Source organism: Triticum urartu, chromosome 4A (genome assembly GCF_056163025.1).
Source record: "Triticum urartu cultivar PI428250 chromosome 4A, HENAU_Tu73, whole genome shotgun sequence".
NCBI lineage: Eukaryota > Viridiplantae > Streptophyta > Magnoliopsida > Poales > Poaceae > Triticum > Triticum urartu.
This window is the reverse complement of record NC_141876.1, coordinates 541476861-541498171: the sequence shown is the minus strand read 5'-3', so window position 1 is coordinate 541498171 and position 21311 is coordinate 541476861. Positions and strand designations below refer to the sequence as shown.

At 46.6% G+C, this 21311-nt stretch overlaps 3 protein-coding genes across 3 annotated transcripts in view; 2 read left to right on the top strand and 1 right to left on the bottom strand.

Annotated features, from left to right (window-relative positions):
• Nucleotides 1-4974, bottom strand: part of LOC147976490 (uncharacterized) — a 28284-nt gene extending 23310 nt beyond the window's left edge. Inside the window, exon 1 of the mRNA XM_087520880.1 lies at nt 4822-4974. Coding sequence (XP_087377006.1) covers nt 4822-4974 — 153 coding nt within the window. The remainder of the gene's footprint in view (nt 1-4821) is intronic.
• A 5654-nt stretch (nt 4975-10628) lies between these two features.
• Nucleotides 10629-11709, top strand: LOC125554104 (cytochrome b561 and DOMON domain-containing protein At5g47530). Its single transcript, XM_048717712.2, has one exon. It carries the CDS (start codon nt 10750-10752, stop codon nt 11314-11316), a length of 567 nt encoding a protein of 188 aa, XP_048573669.2. The 5' UTR covers nt 10629-10749; the 3' UTR covers nt 11317-11709.
• An 8720-nt stretch (nt 11710-20429) lies between these two features.
• Nucleotides 20430-21107, top strand: LOC147976489 (uncharacterized). Its single transcript, XM_087520879.1, has one exon. It carries the CDS (start codon nt 20430-20432, stop codon nt 21105-21107), a length of 678 nt encoding a protein of 225 aa, XP_087377005.1.
• Nucleotides 21108-21311: the final 204 nt, after the last annotated feature.

Below are 21311 nucleotides of genomic sequence, written 5' to 3'. Positions count from 1 at the left end.
ACAACACACGGAGACAAAAACCCGAACCCGAGGAAATAAAATAACTTAGCGCCGGAAACGGCAAGAGTTGGAGTACATATAAGGTAAATTACATCCAGGGTGTTACAATATCACTCTTCAAATAAAAATGACAACAGTTCTCGTGAGCGCTAAAGTTTCTGGTTTTTACAGCAAGTTCAACAAGACTTTCCCCAAGTCTTCCCAACGGCTCTACTTGGCACAAACACTAATTAAACACAAAAAAACACAACCAAAACAGAGGCTAAATAATTTATTTATTACTAAACAGGAGCAAAAAGCAAGGAATAAAAATAAAATTGGGTTCCCTCCCAACAAGCGCTATCGTTTAACGCCCCTAGCTAGGCATAACGAGCAAGAATAGATCTAGGTATTACCATCTTTGGTAGGCAATCCATAAGTGGCTCTCATGATAGTTTCATATGGTAATTTTATTTTCTTTCTTGGAAAGTGTTCCATGCCCTTTTTTAATGGAAATTGAAATCTAATATTCCCTTCCTTCATATCAATAATCGCACCAACCGTTCTAAGGAAAGGTCTACCAAGAATAATAGGCAAGAAGGATTGCAATCTATATCAAGAACAATGAAATCTACGGGCACATAATTCCTATTTGCAACAATAAAAACATCATTAATTCTTCCCATAGGTTTCTTAATAGTGGAATCCGCAAGATGCAAGTTTAGAGAGCAATCATCAAAATTACGGAAATCTAGTAAATCACACAAAGTCTTGGGAATAGTAGAGACGCTAGCACCCAAATCACACAAAGCATAAAACGCATGATCTTTAATTTAAATTTTAATAGTTGGTTCCCACTCATCATAGAGTTTTCTAGGTATAGAAACTTTCAACTCAAGTTTTTCTTCATAAGATTGCATCAAGACATCAACAATATGTTCGGTGAAGGCTTTATTTCGACTATAAGCATGTGGAGAATTTAGCACGAATTGCAACAAGGAAATACAATCAATCAAAGAGCAATTTTCATAATTAAATTCCTTGAAATCCAATATAGTGGGTTTAGCAACATCTAGATTTCTATTTCTTTCCATCCCACTTTCATCAATTTCATCATTAAGATCTAAACACTCCGAATTTTTAGGACGCCTTCTAGGTAAAGGAAGATCATATTCAGTTTCATCAAGATTCATATTGCAAAATGAAGATTTAATTGGAGACACATCAAATAACTTTTAGATCTTCATCTTGATTTTCATAGGAATTAGAAGAACACGCTTTAATAAAGGCATCTTTGGAAGCACGCATCCTAGCGGTTCTTTCTTTACACTCATCAATTGAAATTCTCATGGCTTTTAGAGACTCATTAATATCATTCTTAGGTGGAATAGATCTAAGTTTCAAAGCATCAACATCAAGAGCAATTCTATCAACGTTCCTAGCCAAATCATCAATCTTAAGCAATTTTTCTTCAATCATAGCATTAAAATTCTTTTGCAAAGAAATAAATTCTTTAATATTAGATTCAAAATCAGAGGGCATCTTATTATAATTTCCATAAGAGTTGTTGTAGGAATTCTCATAATTATTAGAAGGATTACTAGGATATGGCCTAGGATTAAAATTCCCTCTATAAGCGTTGTTACCAAAATTATTCCTACCAACAAAATTCACATCCATAGATTCATTGTTATTCTCAATCAAAGTAGACAAAGGCATATCATTAGGATCAGAAGAAACACTCTTAGTAGCAAATAATTTCATAAGTTCATCCATCTTTCCACTCAACACATTAATTTCTTCTATCGCATGCACTTTTTTATTAGAAGTTCTTTCAGTATGCCATTGAGAATAATTAACCATGATATTATCTAGGAGTTTAGTAGCATCTCCTAAAGTGATTTCCATAAAAGTGCCTCCCGCGGCCGAATCTAAAAGATTTCTAGAAGCAAAATTCAATCCGGCATAAAAAATTTGTATAATCATCCACAAATTCAAACCATGAGTAGGGCAATTATGTATCATTAATTTCATTCTCTCCCAAGCTTGTGCAACATGTTCATGATCAAGTTGTTTAAAGTTCATTATATTGTTTCTAAGGGAGATGATCTTAGCGGGAGGAAAATACTTAGAGATAAAAGCATCTTTGCACTTGTTCCATGAATCAATACTATTCTTACGCAAAGACGAAAACCAAGCTTTAGCACGATCTCTAAGCGAAAAAGGAAATAGCTTCAATTTAACGACATCATTGTTGACATCTTTTTTCTTTTGCATATCACATAAATCAACGAAGCTATTCAGATGAGTAGCGGCATCTTCACTAGGAAGGCCGGCGAATTGATCTTTCATAGCAAGATTCAACAAAGCAGTATTAATTTCACAAGATTCAGCATCGGTAAGAGGAGCAATCGGAGAGTAGCGGCATCTTCACTAGGAAGGCCGGTGAATTGATCTTTCATAGCAAGATTCAACAAAGCAGTATTAATTTCACAAGATTCAGCATCGGTAAGAGGAGCAATCGGAGTGCTAAGGAAATCATTATTATTGGTATGGGTGAAGTCACACAATTTAGTAGCATCTTGAGCCATCGCGACAAACAAGCAATCTAACACACGAGCAAAGAAAAAGCAAGCGGACAAAAGAGTCAAATAGAGAGGGAGGATAGGGAGAGAGGGGGCGAATAAAACAGCAAGGGTGAATTGGGGGAGAGGAAAACGAGAGGCAAATGGCAAATAATGTAATGCGAGAGATAGGGATTGTGATGGGTACTTGGTATGTTGACTTTTTGCGTAGACTCCCCGGCAACGGCGCCAGAAATCCTTCTTGCTACGTCTTGAGCTTGCGTTGGTTTTCCCCGAAGAGGAAGGGATGATGCAGCAGAGTAGCGTAAGTATTTCCCTCAGTTTTTGAGAACCAAGGTATCAATCCAGTAGGAGCCCATGCTCAAGTCCCTCGTACCTGCACAAAGCGATAGCTACTCGCAACCAACGCGATTAGGGGTTGTCAAACCCTTCACGGTCACTTACGAGAGTGAGCTCTGATAGATAGAATATTTTTGGTATTTTTGATATAAAGATGCAAAGTAAAAATTAAAAGCAAAGTAAATAGCAAGATAATATAAAAGTGATAGAGATTGATATGATGAGAATAGACCCGGGGGCCATAGGTTTCACTAGTGGCTTCTCTCAAGAGCATAAGCATTCTACGGTGGGTGAACAAATTACTATTGAGCAATTGATAGAATTGTGCATAATTATGAGAATATCTAGGCATGATCATGTATATAGGCATCACGTCCATGACAAGTAGATCGAAACGATTCTGCATCTACTACTATTACTCCACTCATCGACCGCTATCCAGCATGCATCTAGAGTATTAAGTTAAAAACAGAGTAACGCCTTAAGCAAGATGACATGATGTAGAGATATAAATTCATGCAATATGAAATAAACCCCATCTTGTTATCCTCGATGGCAACGATACAATACGTGCCTTGCTGCCCCTTCTGTCACCGGGTAAGGACACCGCAAGATCGAACCCAAAGCTAAGCACTTCTCCCATGGCAAGAACTACCAATCTAGTTGGCCAAACCAAACGGATAATTCGAAGAGACTTGCAAAGATAACCAATCATGCATAAAAGAATTCAGAGAAGATTCAAATATTATTCATAGATAGACTTGATCATAAACCCACAATTCATCGGTCTCAACAAACACACCGCAAAAAGAAGATTACATCGAATAGATCTCCACAAGAGAGGGGGAGAACTTTGTATTGAGATTCAAAGAGAGAGAAAAAGCCATCTAGCTACTAACTATGGATCCGAAGGTCTGAGGTAAACTACTCACACTTCATCGGAGGGGCTAGGATGATGTAGAAGCCCTCTGTGATAACGGCCCTCTTCCGGCAGAGCTCCGGAACAGGCCCCAAGATGGGATCTCGTGGATACAGAAAGTTGCGGCGGTGGAATTAGGGTTTTGGCTCTTGTTCTGATCGTTTGGGGGTATGTGTGTATATATAGGAGGAAGGAGTACGTCGGTGGAGCACCGAGGGGCCCACGAGGCAGGGGGCGCGCCCTAGGGGGGGCGCCCCCCACCCTCGTGACCACCTCTTTGATCCCTTGCAGTAGGGTCCGAGTCTCCTGGATCACGTTCGGTGAGAAAATCATGTTTCCGAAGATTTTATTCCGTTTGGACTCCGTTTGATATTCTGTTTATCCGAAACACTAAAATAGGCAAAAAAAACAGCAATTCTGGGCTGGGCCTCCGGTTAATAGGTTAGTCCCAAAAATAATATAAAAGTGGAAAATAAAGCCCAATATAGTCCAAAACAGTAGATAATATAGCATGGAGCAATCAAAAATTATAGATACATTGGAGACGTATCAGAGGACGACGCAATCAGCGAGCCTGCACCGGCCAACCTTTCTAACTAGCGATCTACTCCACTCGTCGATTTTAGTCTCTTGCAGGAAGAGAAGGGCCAGCTTGTGTGTTTCTGCCATCTCGCACACTACGGCTCGCCGGGCCGGCGAGTTGAGCCCTCGGACGTTCCAGCACATGATTTGGTAGTTTGTGTCAATCATGGGGAAATGGGTTATAGCTCCGATGACTACAACTACTAGAAAGCAAACACAGGTACACCACCATCAGTCCGGGGGATCACCGGCGGCCACCAATAGGCCCCAAATTCCGTCGGCGATCAGCTATGCCCCTGCTACGAGAGCACCTTAGACTATTACAGCACATGGAGAAACCTATCTCTACCCAGCCGCACGCTGAGCGCCGCCGGACGCTAAAACTACTGATGGAATCTAACATGGGGAAGCATTGGCCTGAGCGGCCTCTCCGTCTTGTCCGTGCATGCCCGCGGCTATCTTGAGGGCCGCGGCGTCGAGGTTGGTGAGCTTGGCAATGGCCTTGATGTCGGAGTCAGAGAGAGGCTCGTCGAAGCGGCAGATCAGTGCCTCTGCAGCCTTGGCCGTCATGGTCTCCTTCGGTCCCAGGATGCCCAGGCTGTGCACGATGCGTAGCGTGGCCCTCTGGCTGACCGGGACGCTGGATGGGTTGGCCGCCTGACGAGCACTCTAGCGGGACGGCGGTGCTGCAGGCCTGGAGCGTGCCGGCGTCTTGGCGTGAGACGGGGCCTTCTCCAGTACGGATGGCACCGGGGTGGTGAACAGCTGGCCCGGCGGGGCGCCGCTACCACCGTATTCGGAGATTTGCAGGTGGCACACTTGGGAGGTGACCGCGCCGAGCTGCAGGGAGTGCGTTGTGGTCGCTCCGGGGGTGTGCTGGGCGAGGGAGAGGGTCGGGCCCATGTCGATGATGTCATCGAGGTTGCTGGTTGCATCTGCGTTCTCCTTGAAGCAGAGGGGCTTGTCGATGGTGGCTGCAGCAGCTTTGTCCACCGCGGCCCTCCTCAGGTCCACCCGTGGAGGGGGGCAGCTCCTTTCCCACCTCGTCGAAGAAAACTGCCACCGGGTCGCCGCCGTACGATGGCCCGCCCGATGCCCTTGGCAGGGGCCGGGGCGGCGCCTGCCCGTCTTGGCAGCGTGGCCATGGCGTCCGTCGCGGGGGCGGCTCCCGCTGTGCCGCGAGGTGGGCGTGCGGCTGCGGTGGCGCTCCATGGGGGGAGCGCGGCTGGCTCCTTGCCGTGGCCCCGCGCCAGCAACGTGTCCTTCTGGGTCCTCCTCTGGCTGTCGTCGCCGTCGTGACTGCGCCTGTGGCCTGCCGAGGGCATGCCCTTGCAGCCCGAGGACGCCACCTGCGTGGGGGGCGGAGGCGTGACCCCGAGCCCTGCGTTGGCTTGTCGTCTTCCACGCCTGCCACCCAGCCACCCGTGTGTGGGTAGCGCGGGTACGGGCGATCGTCGTCGGGGGAGGAGGGGAGTCCTCTTTGTCCAGAGTGCGAGGAGCGGGGGGGAGCGGCGTCCAGTCTTCAACGCGATCAATGTGCACCAGGACGTCCCAGCGGAGCAGGTCTGGGGGGGCGCGACCGCTCTGCTCGGTGGCGAGAAGCCGAGCATCTCCTCCACCCTGCCGGCTCCCGCGCATGCTTCTAGAGCGTCCTGCTGGTGGGGACATCAAATCACATAAACTCATAATACCGATCGTCACCGAACTTTAAGCATGCGGACCCTGCGCGTTCGAAAACTATGTAGACATGACCGAGACACGTCTCCGGTCAATAACCAATAGCGGAACATGGATGCTCATATTGGTTCCTACATATTCTACAAAGATCTTTACCGGTCAAACCGCATAACAACATACGTTGTTCCCTTTGTCATCGGTATGTTACTTACCCGAGATTCGATCGTCGGTATCTCAATACCTAGCTCAATCTCATTACCGGCAAGTCTCTTTACTCGTTCCTTAATGCATCATCCCGCAACTAACTCATTAGTTGCATTGCTTGCAAGGCTTATAGTGATGTGCATTACCGAAAGGGCCCGGAGATACTTCTTCGACAATCGGAGCGACAAATCCTAATCTTGATCTATGCCAACTCAACAAGTACCATCGGAGACACCTGTAGAGCACCTTTATAATCACCCAGTTACGTTGTGACGTTTGGTAGCACACAAAGTGTTCCTCCGGTAATCGGGAGTTGCATAATCTCATAGTCATAGGAACATGTATAAGTCATGAAGAAAGCAATATCAGTAAACTAAAACGATCAAGTGCTAAGCTAACGGAATGGGTCAAGTCAATCACATCATTCTCCTAATGATGTGATCCCGTTTATCAAATGACAACTCATGTCTATGGTTAGGAAACATAACCATCTTTGATCAACGAACTGGTCAAGTAGAGGCATACTAGTGACACTCTATTTGTCTATGTATTCACACATGTATTATGTTTCCGGTTAATACAATTCTAGCATGAATAATAAACATTTATCATGAAATAAGGAAATAAATAATAACTTTATTATTACCTCTAGGGCATATTTCCTACACGCACACGGTTCGAGAAACTGTAAATGTGGGTGATTGTTTGAACCATAGCACATGATTTATCTGGATAAATATGTGCGATGGATCATGCCATTGCACACAATGGCCTTCTAGTATATGAGTGACATTGCTTTTAGCATCAGACATGGTTGATTTGAAGCTCATGTGTGGGATGAGGTGTTATCACACATGGTTCAAAATGATTAAAGCGTGTTGTTCTAGGTTCTCATCGCACATAATTTGTTGTGTGGTACCAAGTGCGACGATAGGTGCATCGCACACGGTTCGATTCACCTGTGTGTGTGTGCGCGCGCGTGTGTGCGTGTGTGTGTGTGCGCGCGCGCGCTTTTTCTGTCCATCGGGCACACTCAGATGTACATAACCGTGTGCGATGTAATTTTGCACGTCCAGGTAAAATACCTAATTCAAAATATAAAATCCATAAAGATTGGTCCCTTATGGCGGCTGAGGACACTAGAATTTTGTGTAAAGATATGGTCGTGGCATATGGCTAAGAACAACTTAATCCCTAAGATATAATCTGTTCTTTTTATTTCTTTTGGCGCATATACATCAACAATGTATTTATTTAGCAACTTGAACACATGAATATCATAGGAACAAGTATTCGTTTACTTTAGGGTATAAAGTTCTGAAAAAATGATTTCGGTATCTTATCGCATCTTTTTCGATTGAGGCATGCGGATCATGTGTCTACATGCATATATTATTTCCATGGATTAACAAAAATGTGCAAGAGCTCTATTTGCATCCCATTTTTGCGCAACAGGGTTATGAAAACCCATGCTCGCAACAGGTAACCCTCGTGTTTAGTTGTGATCATGAGTTAAAAACCCTGAACAGATCACCGGTGTTAAGCCGGAGGAAGGAGAGGATGAGGCCAAGTCATCATGACCCTTATGTCCTGAGCAGAGGACTATGGAAGATCACTATCAGAAGCAGGAACTTGACCACTAGAGGACATGGCTTTTTTCTTTTCTTAGCAGGCAACTCTACACTTTGAGCCATTGAGGAGGCTTTGGTCTAGCAGACTGAGGATATGGAAAATTGCATTTTTGTAATTGGCAATAATGCGATGGGCGATCGACGACAATTGAACCCGTGCATGGTGGATTCACGATCCACTTGTCTATACTGAACACGTGCTCCAGAGGTTTGCCCCATGTGCCTCTCAAGTCGTTCCTGTGGTGGCAATCAAAACCAATGGTCCCTACAAAGAAGAAAACCACGAACTTACAAGCTATGTTAATCAAACACAATCAACTTGATATGGTTGTATAGTTAACTTACTTCTTGCAGTATGGAAGTAGAATGAAATTTGCCCATTGTAGGTGGATGAACGCCTTCACGACATAGTTGAAGGTACCAACCCTATCGCTATAGATTACTATACGCCCGATTCATTGTGGGTCTAAGGAACCCACCATCTCCCTCTTTGTTTTTTGATCGGCCGATTTCATGATAGAAAAACAAAAGAGTTATGGTTTATCATTTACAACCTTTTAGAGAAAAGTTGACAGAGTTTTGAAGTACTCACTATGTGAAGCATCGCACAAGAGACACATTGATTTTACTAAAGTTATAATGGAGAGGCAACTCCTCAAAGTGCATAGCGGTAAAACTTGGTTTAGTAAGGAAATGTGAATCGTAGTATGCCACAAGACCCGTATCTTCATGCTAAAATTGTGTAACCTCTTACAAATTTTACCTTTCTTTTTGACGTTTTCTTCAAGAAAAAAATTGGGTGTACACGTATGTAGAGACATGCACAATCACACTATATTGTAGCGGGCAAATATTTGGCGTACTATGAACATGTGAGAGCTTCTACATTGATCCGCTGTTTGAGCAGTTCTGTTGGGTCGAGCATCTAATTGTTATTTTAGATAATCTCTATGTTGTTGTGGAGTTGTGTGGTCTTTTCACTATGGCTCTATTTGTGCTTGGTCGCTGGCTTTGTCGCACTATGACCATTACCCTTGTTGTGAGTTTCCACTGTGATAGGCGGCGTCATTGTGTCGACATATTGATCGGTAGTCGCTTCAACAGTGGGCACCATCCGAGCATACAGTGGCACAAGGTGATGATCAATGATAGTAGACCGTGCCATGGGCTGCTCATGAGTGGACCAATGCTCTTAGCAGTCAGTTCACACACTTATTAGCGGGTGATGCCTAGGCCTGCGAAGGGGAATTAGGTTGCTTAGAGCAATGAGCCATGAGTACCTCTCGCAAGAAGATGGGCTCGGATTCAAGCCGTGATCAGGTACTGCTCGCTTATGGTTTAGCTATGAGGATCTCCTCCAAGAGCTCTATGTCATCTTCTTCGGTCACTAGTAGATAACGTCTGGCAAAGGTGGCAGTAGTGGGACTAGGGCTAGAATTCGAGCTGAGTCGAACTCAACTCGACTCGCTAGAGCTCATCAAGCTAACGAGCTAGCTTGGCTCGGCTCGTTGACATAACCAGTTCAAATTCTAACTCGGCTCGACTCATTTAACACACACTTGGCTCGTTTAACTCATTATAAACATGGGCAAAAAAGTATGTGTGTTATATACGAAGATAGAAGATATACTCAATAAACTATAAAAGATAGTCATGGCCATGTATTTTTCCCGATAAATCATAGCAATAACGACACACATCAAAAGGGCGCATGATGCAATCTACAAATGATAGCAATCGACAGGGACGGGGCGTTTTGGCATCCGGGCTCAGATGAGCCTGAGAGTGAACGGTAAATTCACCAAAAATAGTAGTACTCCGTCCCATAATATAAAACGGTTTACATTATGGGACGGAGGAAGTAAAAAAATTAAAAAAAATCTATTTCTTTTGTGGTGAGAGATGTTTGAGTTCGTGATGTCCGTGCAAAAATTCAGCGCATTTGAACATCTGACAAACTCTTAGCAAAAGAATAAATTTAGGGTTTGTGAAAAAGTTTAGTGTTTTGCACTGTTTAGACCATTTTTTTTGTTGAGAGCTACTCAGATGTCCGAAAGACTTGAAACTTGGCACGGACATCACACACTCAAGCATCTTTCACCCTAATTTTGCTTCAATATTTGAATATTTCTAGCTTTCTTTAATGTACTGTTCATAGGGTGTAGATGAGTTTGGGAACCGAATCGGATATTCAGTTATCTCCTGTCCCTTCTTACTAATATTAATATTAATGAGTTAAATGAGTAACTTGTTAGCTCGAGTCATTAAGCTTATTTTGTTAACGAGCTCGGATTACAACTCGAGTCCAGGAGTTCAAACTAGTCGAGTCAACTTGGAGTTTAATTTCCAGCCCTAATCAGGACGAATGGGTTGCTTCGGCGAGGCATGCACCTGCCGATCGTCGTCCTCCATTTTTCTAGACACGCGGCTCGTGTATTTTGCAGAGAATTTCTTATGGTGACTGAGACAGCGGGCTCCATCGTTTCGTTTCCCTGACTGTCTGCCACGAAACCGGCGTACGTGAGATCTCATTTCTCATACGTGGTCGCCCATCCGGCGAAATGTCAAAACGGGACATGTTTTTGAGCTGGTCAAAATGGGATGCTTAGCAAAAGGGATAACTGGCCGTCAACTCTGAAGTTTTCCACCCGTACACGAACCTGCTCCAACATCCCAGCTTTCACCTCGCCGTACACTACAAATAGCCTCTGTCTACCTCCATGCCACCACCACACGCCGCGCTTGCAACTCCGGCCAGCTCGACCGGAGCCGAAACCAAGCGATTCCGGCACGAGCAAGAGTCCCCGTACGGGGTGCGCTCTACTACCATACCATGGCGCGATTCCTCGTTATCGTGGCCACCGCCGTGCTGCTGCTCGTGGCCGGCGCGACGGCCCAGCGGCAGGGCTGCGAGAACGCGACGTTCCCGGCGGGCAGGTCGTTCGAGCGGTGCAACACCCTGCCCGTGCTCGGGGCCAGCCTGCACTGGACGTACCACGCGGCCAACGGCACCGCCGAGCTCGCCTTCCGCGCGACGTCGGGCAGCGCCGGGTGGGTCGCCTGGGGCATCAACCCCGTCGGCGCCGGCATGGCCGGCAGCAACGTGTTCGTCGCCTCGCAGAGCGGCAGCGGCGCCGTGTCTGTGCTCACCACCATCCTGAGGTCCACGGCCCCGGCCCTGGACAACACCACCCTCCAGCTCGACGTGCCGGTGCCGCCCACCGCGGAGTACGCGGCCGGCGCGTACACGATCTACGCGACGGTGGCGCTGCCGGGGAACTCCACGCAGCAGAACACGGTGTGGCAGGCCGGGCCGCTCAGCGGCGGGGACATATTGCCGCACCCGACGTCCGGGCCCAACTTGCAGAGCCTTATGAGGCTGGACTTCCTGTCCGGCTAGAGCACCCGCGGCGCCGAGGCCGAGAGGTCTCCGCGCCACGCCGCACAGTCACGATGCGTATGGGTTATACTACTCCCTTCCTTCCTAAATATTTGTCTTTCTAGACATTTCAAACGACTACTACATACAGACGTATATAGACATATTTTAGAGTGTAGAATCACTCATTTTGTTCCGTATGTAGTCACTTGTAGAAATGTCTAGAAAGACAAGTATTTAGGAACGGAGGGAGTACTACGTAATTATTCGTTTTTTTAGGGTACTATGTGATACTCCCTCCGTTTCAAAATAAATGGCCCAATTTTATACTTATTTTGTACTAAAGTTAGTATAAAATTGAGTCATCTATTTTGAAACGGAAAAAATATTATTTTAATGTCATCATCATCATATACTATAAATAAATAAATCACACGACATATTTCTCATGATTCCTGTTATTACACTTCGTCGTATATATCAATAAAGTAGGTCCTAGCAATGTATATATGCAGCCACCCATTTTTTTAGGGGCAGCCACCCAATTTTAGGGACATGATTCCGGTTACAAATATGTCCGAACACTTTCTTTCTGTCATTTTTCCTTTTCCTAAATCTGATTTGAATAATTAAACATATTTGGTACAATAGACCAAAAAAAATTAAACAAACACGAGTTATGAAAAATTGGTTCGGACCGGAGCCCATGGCTCAGAAGGTGACTAAAAGTGTTGACATGTGATAAGGAAATCTCATGTTCTCGGGCGCTAGACTTATTCTTATGAAACCTTGTCTCGGTCATCCCATCATACGCAATGGGCCTATTCCTCCTAGGAAAAGGGGCCCATCACCAATTTAATAAGATTAGCTCGAGATTCTTGTGAAAAATGAGACACCATCAAAAACAAATACCATATGATACACTGGGAGGATATATGTGCTCCAAATGCCCAAGATGGGCTTGGAGTCATCAACAGCAAAAGACTGAACTTAATGGTACTTACCAAATGAGCTTGAGAACTTTCTCAGAATGCTTCGACACTATGTAGCAGATCTTAAAAGCTAAATAGTTTTCGAGCTTTTTCTCGGCAAGGATGAGGGGACGCAAATTTGAATAGGATCAATGCAAGGAGGTGTCTAATGTAAGCGCCATATTTTTCGTAGGTAACGAAGAGGACGCCAAATTATGTCCGGTAAAATGGGTTGATCAAACCCGCTATACCTTAAGTACCCTAACCTTTTTGTGTTGAGCACGGAGCTGAACATTCTCGTTGAGGAGGGCTTAAGAAATAGTCAAGCCAATATCACATTCATGTGCAACCTTAATTCCATAGAGTGTAGCTCGTGAGATGCCCTAAAAATTGACCTAATCCATGACCACTTTTCAGAGGAAAGGACAAGGTGCGCTAGGATCTGGAAGCTTAGGGCTGCTTCACGGTCAAATCCATGGGCGTTAATCTTATTATAGGCCCTTCCATCTGTCACGCTAAGTTCCTTTGGTCGACAATAATACCTCTTGGCGATGGTACTTGTACATTCTGTAGAGAACCCGAAGATGCGAGCCACATCTTATTCAATCCTCGGTCGACCAAATATCTTTGGAGTCGCATTAGGGAGAGATTTGGGTGCAAATGGGACCCCACTCTTCTCAGGATCTAGAGTTGCTCATGGGTTTACAAGGGCAAAACCCTAGAATGGCGGCATTATCTTACATTCTTTGGATGTGCGATAAAAGGTTTTGATTGGAGGTATTATTTTGAGTTAATCATCTAGGTACATCTTTAAATGGTATGTTTTCTTTCAGCTGTGGTTGCTTCTGGAAAAGAGGAAGAACGGATTGACGATGAGTGTCGTGGTGAGCAAGATTAGAACTATCCATGCCATGAAAAGACATGTAGCTTAAAATTTCGTGCCACCTATTGTCTTTATTTTTATCTTTTACTGGACACTTGCTCCTCGATCGAGCCCTGGTCTATAATATGGGGTTACCTTATTTTTCTACCCTATTTAAACTATGTACTGTTGTCGGCTTGTAGCTCCATTGATCTAAAACCAAGAAATATTGCGCCTTTCTTACAAAAAAGTCATGAAAATTCAGAAAAAATCGGGAATAGGGCTTAGTTAGGTACTGGTCTCCAGTTCCTTCATTCACACCTCAACATTCCACCACGCCTTCCACAATGAAGTTGTAGAAAACCAAAAATGCACAAACTCTCCTTAATTTTTTGAATATCTAAATGAGCCACCGACACTAAGAGTGATAACTAATATCATTTGAACGCATTATGATTGACCTGAGAGGCACACTAGAAAGGCATGTTATGTTTCTCAAAAGTTACTTCACGTTGGATAGTTGTGGTTTGTGAAAGAAAGCCAACGATACAAACAAATGAGTTGGTTATGGATGATAAACTCCTGTGATAACCATATGCTCAAATGCAATGAAAATGTGAGACATTTTATTTCATATGATGTTGCATGCCAACTTCCAGCCATCGGGACCGGTGTGGAAGGCAGAGTTAGGACTCCAAAGAGTGCCTTTGTGCCATCGAGTGACATTTCTGGTCACTTGGGTGATGAAGTCATCATCTCCTCTAGTACACGGCCTCGGAGAGTCTGTGTGTGCATTGTTGAGGTTTGTCAGCCACAACAAGTTATAGGGTTTCGACTCTGACACTTGGGTGACAGAGTCCTCGTCTCGCTTGAGATGCGGCCTCGGGAAATCTTTGGGAAAAAAGGATAGGAGTCAATGTTCCAAACAATGGTCAAAATCATCCAAAATGGGAAAACATGATTTGTCGTGTCTTTCTCTCATGCTACCGTGCTGCCCAAATCATGATCTTCACCAACTTGAATTTGCTTCTCTTGTGAAAATCGCAAGTTGTAGATTCAAGTTGCTTCTCTTCAGCAACTTTAATTTGCTTCTTCTCTTGAATCATGATCTTCACCAAAACATTATTTTTCTACTATTTAAACATTTTTTAAAATACATGTTTGGATGTCTACTTTTCTCACACGCATTTTACATTTTTGTATACATCCAAAATATAATTTTTATACATGATTTTTTAAATGCATATTTTGATGTCTATTATTTTTCATACTTATTGTACATTTTTTGTACACATCACAAATATTACTTTTTATACTGGTTGTTATTTTTCAAATACATGTTCTGATGCCTATTTTTTCTTACACATTTTACATTTTTTGTATACATCAACATGGTCAAGATTTTTTTAAACACGTTGAAAATTTTGTGCTAATATCCTTTTTTATAAAGAGGCATTTTCTTACATTGTACAAACATTTTTTTAAATGCCACAAATATTTAGTAAAAATAAAATATTCTTATTAAATGTCACATAATTTTTTTATATGATACAAAATATATTTTTTATATAACGCAAACATTTTATTAAAATTGTATACACAATTTTCGAATAATTCACATACAATGTTTCGAAACGTGGGGACATTTTTTCATTGTCACAATCATTTATTTGGAAATCTATTAACACTGTTTTAGTTGCCCTAACGTTTCTATATACTGTGTTAAGATTTTCTCAAATTGATGGCACTTTAAAAAAAATTATGTTTTTAAAATATATACATTTCAAGTATAAATATAATATAAAAAGGAAGAAAAAAATAAAATCAGCAAGATGGCAGCATGAAGTCAACATGGTGAACCCACATTCCTACTGCCCAGGCCCAGCATCGGCTGTAGGTTAGGCTGCCTTCCCACAACACACTCGGGACGCGATCAGGCGAGTGCCCTGTGCTATATGGGCAGGCCCATTGCGATTTTTCTCCCCACCACTAGAACCTTCCCTGAAATGGTTTTTTATTCGTTTCCGGTTTTTATATCATCCTTTTCTAAAAAAAAATTCTTTCCCTTTTTATCTTTCTTTTCAAATATGTGATTTTTCAAACTCGTTAGCTTTTTTCAAATCCTTGAACCTTTTTTAAAACCATGAACACAATTTTAAATTCATGAACTGTCTTGAAAATCATGAACAATTTTCAAATTAATTAACATTTTTTGAAATCCAAGAATTGTTTTCAAGATTTGTGAAGATTTTTAAAAATTTGGGAATAAATTCACCATAGTTTGAATCAATGTTTTTTTTCTGAAATTTTGGAATGATGTTGAAATTTGGTAGTATTTTTTGAATCAGTGAGCATTTAAAAAATTTATGAACCTCCTTTTTAATTCACGAACATTCTTTTTCAAAATCATGGACAATATATGAAATTCAGAAAATAAAATTGCGAGTGAAAAAATTCAGAACATTTTACAAAGTCGTAATTTTTTTAAAAAAATCATGAAATGTCTGTTATGTCTTGAACATATTTGAAATTAGTGAACATTTTTTGGAATTTATAAATAAATTAAATCCCCAAAAACTGGGGCGCCCCCAAAGCGTGCGCGGGGTGTGAGCGTTTGGTGCGCGGCGCCGCCCTGTGCGCGAAATAGGGGGTCACGCGCACCACCCGCATAGTCCCGCATGACAGAGGCTTGATAGAACGATGCCTGGTCGCATGACGGAAGCATCATACCGCGTGCTGCAATTCGAGAAGCCGCCACCTTTATCCTATCCCCACTGCCGAAGATCTAACATATACTCCCTCCCTATAAGTCTTTCTAGAGATTTCAACAAATGACTACATACAAAGCAAAATAAATGAATCTACACTTTAGAATATGTCTACATATATCTATATATTATAGTTCATCTGAAATGTCTAAAAAAACTTATATTTAAGAACGAAGGGAGTACCTACATCTGCTAGCAGCCTGGATCGAAGCATCAATCAACCATTATATAGGGAAAAAAGCACGTCAAGGGGGCGACAGGATATGTTTCCAGCACCTGTAAATTAACCTGGTTTCTGCACGTGTGAATCAAAGCGTCATGACGCGAGGTTCGTGTCTTACCACCGAAGGCAATGGCGATGGCAAAGGCAAATTAACTTCTCCGTCTCATGCGTCATTTTACCGCCACGTACAGCAGGATACCCCTGGCCGGTGTTGAAAAAAAAATGGAGCTGGCGTGGTCGCTTGTGTGAAGCATCGTCGACTACGTGACGGGCGCACGGCAGCCGGGGATCTTTCGCGGCGATGCTAGATCAAATGCAGCCATGATGTATGGAGAAAAACGTGGCCACGACATGACAGATGAAGTCATCATGCGCAGCACCCCTGTAGCTGCAGGCTGCAGGTGTCGAAAGACCAAAAACCCTTCGAGAAGGTCACATAACTTGCCTCCCAAATCAGAACTGCGTTGCTTGACTTCTTTAATATTTTGAGTTCGACAGCAAAAAACAGTTATCAGACCATTCTGGAGCCCGAGTCTGCAGAAAATTCTTGGCTTAGTTAAGGTTCGTTAGGAGTAGGTGAACCAACTGCTGCTAAGGACGAAGCGAAAAGGGAAGCAGTCAAGCAGCCACGAGCAAGCAACAGAATATACAACTCTGATAGAAAAACGCAGTTCATGTCTGAAACCGAAAGCAACACTCGGCATAGTTGTTCACGGCCCAGCAATTTAAAAATAGGAACGCGGTGCCTCGGGCGACTAGTGGGCAATGAACGAAAGCGTACGCGTGTTTCGTCATGCAATGGTTTGATTGCTGCAGTTTATTTTAGGGTTGAAAATCGGCTGTTGGATTTTTGGTCAGAAGATTGACGGGATATAGTAGACATGGAACAAACTACTTGTTCGGAGGCTAACTACCAGGCTTACCTGCCGGTCCAAGTCAATCATTAGGACTAGGGGCCTGCATCAACCTTCAGGCAAAAAAAATGGAGAACAATCTTAGTCATGGATAATGTTTGCGATAGCGCTCTTGCGCTCCCCTGCTCTTGCGCGCTGCGCCGGCCACTCCGGCGCCGGCGGCCACCTCCCGCCGTTCTCCACTCCGGAGGCGGCGGCCACCTCTCCCCCTGCGGCGCTATGGCGTCCAGAGTCTCGCTGTCGGGCTCCATCTCCTCCGCGTCCTCCCTTCCCCCGCCTTCTCCGTCCCCTGTGGCGCGGCGAGATCCCACGCCACCCCCGCATGCCGGCCCCTCTGCTCCGGCTCCGACGCAGCCACGGCCTCTGCTGCGCTCCATCATTGTGCCGCAGGTCCTGGGCACGGCCTTCAGCCCTATCGTCCAGGGCGGAGGGGGAGGGCCGTCGCGCACGCCGGCGCCGCTGCGGGTTGGGGGTGGCTGGCAGACCAAGACCAGTTGCCGTCCTCGGGCTTTGCAGCGCCCCCAGCGTCGTGCTCCTGCTGGCCGGACCCGCGTGCTGCCGGCTGCTCGCCCGCCGCCGTCTTCGCGCCTGCCGGCGGAGCTGCATGGATGTTGTTACAACTGCGGGAGCGACGGGCACATCTCGGTGGACTGCACCAACCCGGCGTTCTGCGTCCGGTGCCGCGGTTTGGGGCACATCTCCCGTGGCTCCACCAGGCCGCATAGTCCGTCTCCGGTGGAACAACCTGCGCGCCCGCCTCCTTCTCTGCGTCGTCAGGTGGAGGCATCCGTCCCTGCGTCGTCGCGGCACTCAGCCACTATCCTGCCGCCTCTGCCGCCCCCCCCCCCCCCCCCCCCCCCCCCCCCCCCCGCCGCCTGGCGCGGTCAGGCTCTGGAGTGAGGTGGTGAGGGCGGCGTCCCGGGACGTGCGGGTTGCTGCCGGCCCGGAGTTCTCGATGCCGTTCGGCCCGCTGGAGTCGGCGCCGCCCGGGGTGGCCGTAGTTCAGGATGCGCCGATGGAAGTTTGCTTCTTGGAGGCGGGTGATGACACACGGCGGTTGGAGGCCGAGCTTGCTCGGGCGGTGCTCGTCACAGTCACCGGCAACAGGCCCTCGGTGGATTTAGCCTCTGCGGCGGAGGCGCTGCACGCGACGTTCGGCATTGGTCCGGCGGATATGTCTATCCGCGCCTTTTCCCCGATGATTTTCTTGTCCTATGCCGCAATGGGGAGGTCCGGGACCGGATGGTGCGCGCAGGCCACGCTAACTCGTCTTGGTTTGAGCTCAACCTCTGGCCATGGAATAGGCGCATGCGACGGCGGCCTCGCTCCCCTACCTGGTGCCGATCTCGTTGAGGGGAGTGTCTGCGCATGCGTGGAACCAGAGGACGGCGACTGTGATTCTGCGTGGTCTCGACTACGTTGTGGGGGTGGATAATTCCACGGCTCGCCGGCTCGACATGGCGGATTTCCGGCTGTGGCTGCGCACGGATCGGCCTCATCAGATCCCTCGTCGTCGGTTGCTGTTCATCGATGAGCCCCGGCGAAACCTCTGGGCCGAAGAGGAGGTCCGGCGTTCTTCTGTTGGCCGGCACGCCAGCACGCTCTGGTATCCGATCGATATCCGGGTTCTGGAGGAGCCGCGGATGGTGGATGGGGAGGATGATGAGGATGGTGGTCGGCGGCCTCCTCCGCCATCGCCACCTTCTGGGAGTGACGATCAGGTGCGAGGGCCACCGAGAAGGGAGGCCCGCAACCCTGCGGTGCCCGTGGCTTCGGCCAATACGGTGGAGTCGTCGACGCGCGGCGCCGCCGCCGGCGACGCGCGGCATTCAGGCCGGCATGGTTTCGGCAGGTAGTGGCTCGGTCAGCGACAACCGCATGGCCATCGTCACTGGATCGCTTTGCGCTGATCCTGTGGGTCCGCAGGCTGGCGGTTCTGGTGGCCAGCCAATGGTGGAGGCCGACATGTCGGTGCAGGTGGGGTCTGGTCAAAAAGAAGGATCGGCGGTCCATTGTGCTGCGTTGGTGCGGGGGAATGAGGTGCAGGTTTCCGTTGTCTCGCCCGCCTCGGTCCAGCTGTCCAAGTGGGCGTGGGCAGACAGAGATGCGCATGAGCCCGAGGTGGATAGGATCTCGGATCTGGAGCCGGTTGCTGCTCGGCAGGGGGAGGGATCCGTCCAAATTGGATCGTACCATATCCCCTTGCGGGGTCCAGTGCATGATGGGGATGCCTCCTCATGCAGGGACAGATGGGATGGGCTGGACTCGTTGTTCGAGGAGGATTCGGCGAGTGGATGCTTGCGAATGCTGCATGGACAGGTGGAGGCTGGTGATACGTTCTGTGTGAGCCTATCAGAGGAGGGCTGCGCTCATGCACCATGCACTCCTTCCCCGACGTCGCTACGTACGGTGGGGCTGGCGAGTCCAGGGGATGTGGTAGAGGAGGCCAGGCTTCCCAGCCCTATACAAACCGTGGTTACACCGCAGAGGGCCGATGGGGAGGGCCCCTTGCTACAGGACATTGAAGCCATGCGGGCGCAGATGTGCCGGTCCTTAACACCAATTTTTCCGTGTCCACCAAGTCGTGCATGTGGGTTACAAGCCCGGAACCTAAGAAAGAAGCAGAGGGTGGACGTCACTCCAAGGAGGAGTGCGCGATTGGCAAAGATGGGTGCCTCCAAGCAGCAACAAGTCCTCATTAGAAGATTATGTTTGGCGCATGAAGGGGAGGTAATCTCGGAGGAAGCACTAAGGATGTACGTGGACCTGTTTTCTCGGCCACTCTCGGATGCTCACATCGTGGCGATACTTGCTTTGTTCGGATGGGAGTCGCCGGCAATGCCGCTGGCGAGTGAGGTGGTGCACTAGCCGCTTGGCTGGTGGTCATGGTTGGTTCTGATCATGAATGCGCAGTCATTGAGGATGATGGTGTGGAATGTCCGTGGGCTAAATGCTCCGGCCCGCAGGAATGCCATATTTCAGGTGGTTAACTCGGCAGGACCGTCTATTGTGTGCCTTCAAGAAACAAAACTGCAAGATGTATCCGTGAACATTGTGCGTCAGTGCCTTGGTGGTAAATATGAAAACTTTTTCTACTTGCTGGCAGTGGGTACACGAGGTGGGATTTTGGTGGCTTGGGATGTCACGGTCACGCGACTATCGAATCCGCACTACACGAATCATACATTAACATCGCTTGTGATGTGCCCGGAGGACGACCGGCCATGGTGGCTCACATGTGTCTATGGGCCACAAGAATAGGTGGACAAAGTGGTTTTCTTGCAAGACCTTGTTGACATTCGGGGCCTACACGTAGGGCCCTGGTTGGTAGCGGGAGACTTTAATCTAATTGCTAGAGAGGAGGACAAAAGTAATGATTTGATCAACCATAGGATGATGGACCGGTTCAGAGCAAAGTTGAACTTGCTTGAGCTGAAGGAGCTCTATCTAAATGGGAGACGCTATACGTGGTCTAATGAGAGGCAGATGGCTACTTTGGAGAAGATCGACCATGTGTTCGTGTCAAACGAGTGGGATGAGGCGTACCCGACGTGTTTCCACTCAACTCTGGGCACTGCAGTCTCCGATCATTGCCTGTTAATGTTGGATATGAATGTCTGCATCTGCACAAAGAAGAGGTTCAAGTTTGAGTCCTTCTGGACTCGTGCGGAGGGTTTCTTTGATGTGGTCAAGATGGCTTGTACTATGACTCTGGCGGCCTCTAATGACTACCTCACCTTACAAAGCAAGCTAAGGGCTACGGCACGGAGTCTGCAAAAGTGGAGTGATCGTTGGATTGGCAACGTGAAGCTTCAAATTGCCATTGCTATCGAGGTCATTAAGCAACTGTATATTGCTATGGACGCAAGGACGCTATCGGATGCAGAGAGGGATTTGCGCAAGTGTTTAAAGAGGAAGCTTTTGGGTTTGAGCTCGTTGGAGCGAACAATCGCTAGGCAGAGATCTAGAATGCTGCAACTGCGTGAGGGTGGCGGGAACATGAGGTTGTTCCATCAACAAGCAAGTCATAGGCAAAGAAAGAATGTTTTGAGGACGGTCAAGTACAATGATTGATTATACTCCGGCCAGGATGAGGTGGCTTCGGCGGTGGATGCCTATTTTGGTGAGGCATTTCGAGGTGCATGCCCTCGTGGATATGCGCTCAACCTGGATGAGCTGGGCCTTCCATGCCTAAACCTGGCGCATCTTAAGCGGTCGTTTACGGAGGAGGAGGTTGAAGGAGTGATCAAGTTAATGCCTCGGGGTAAAGCGCTGGGT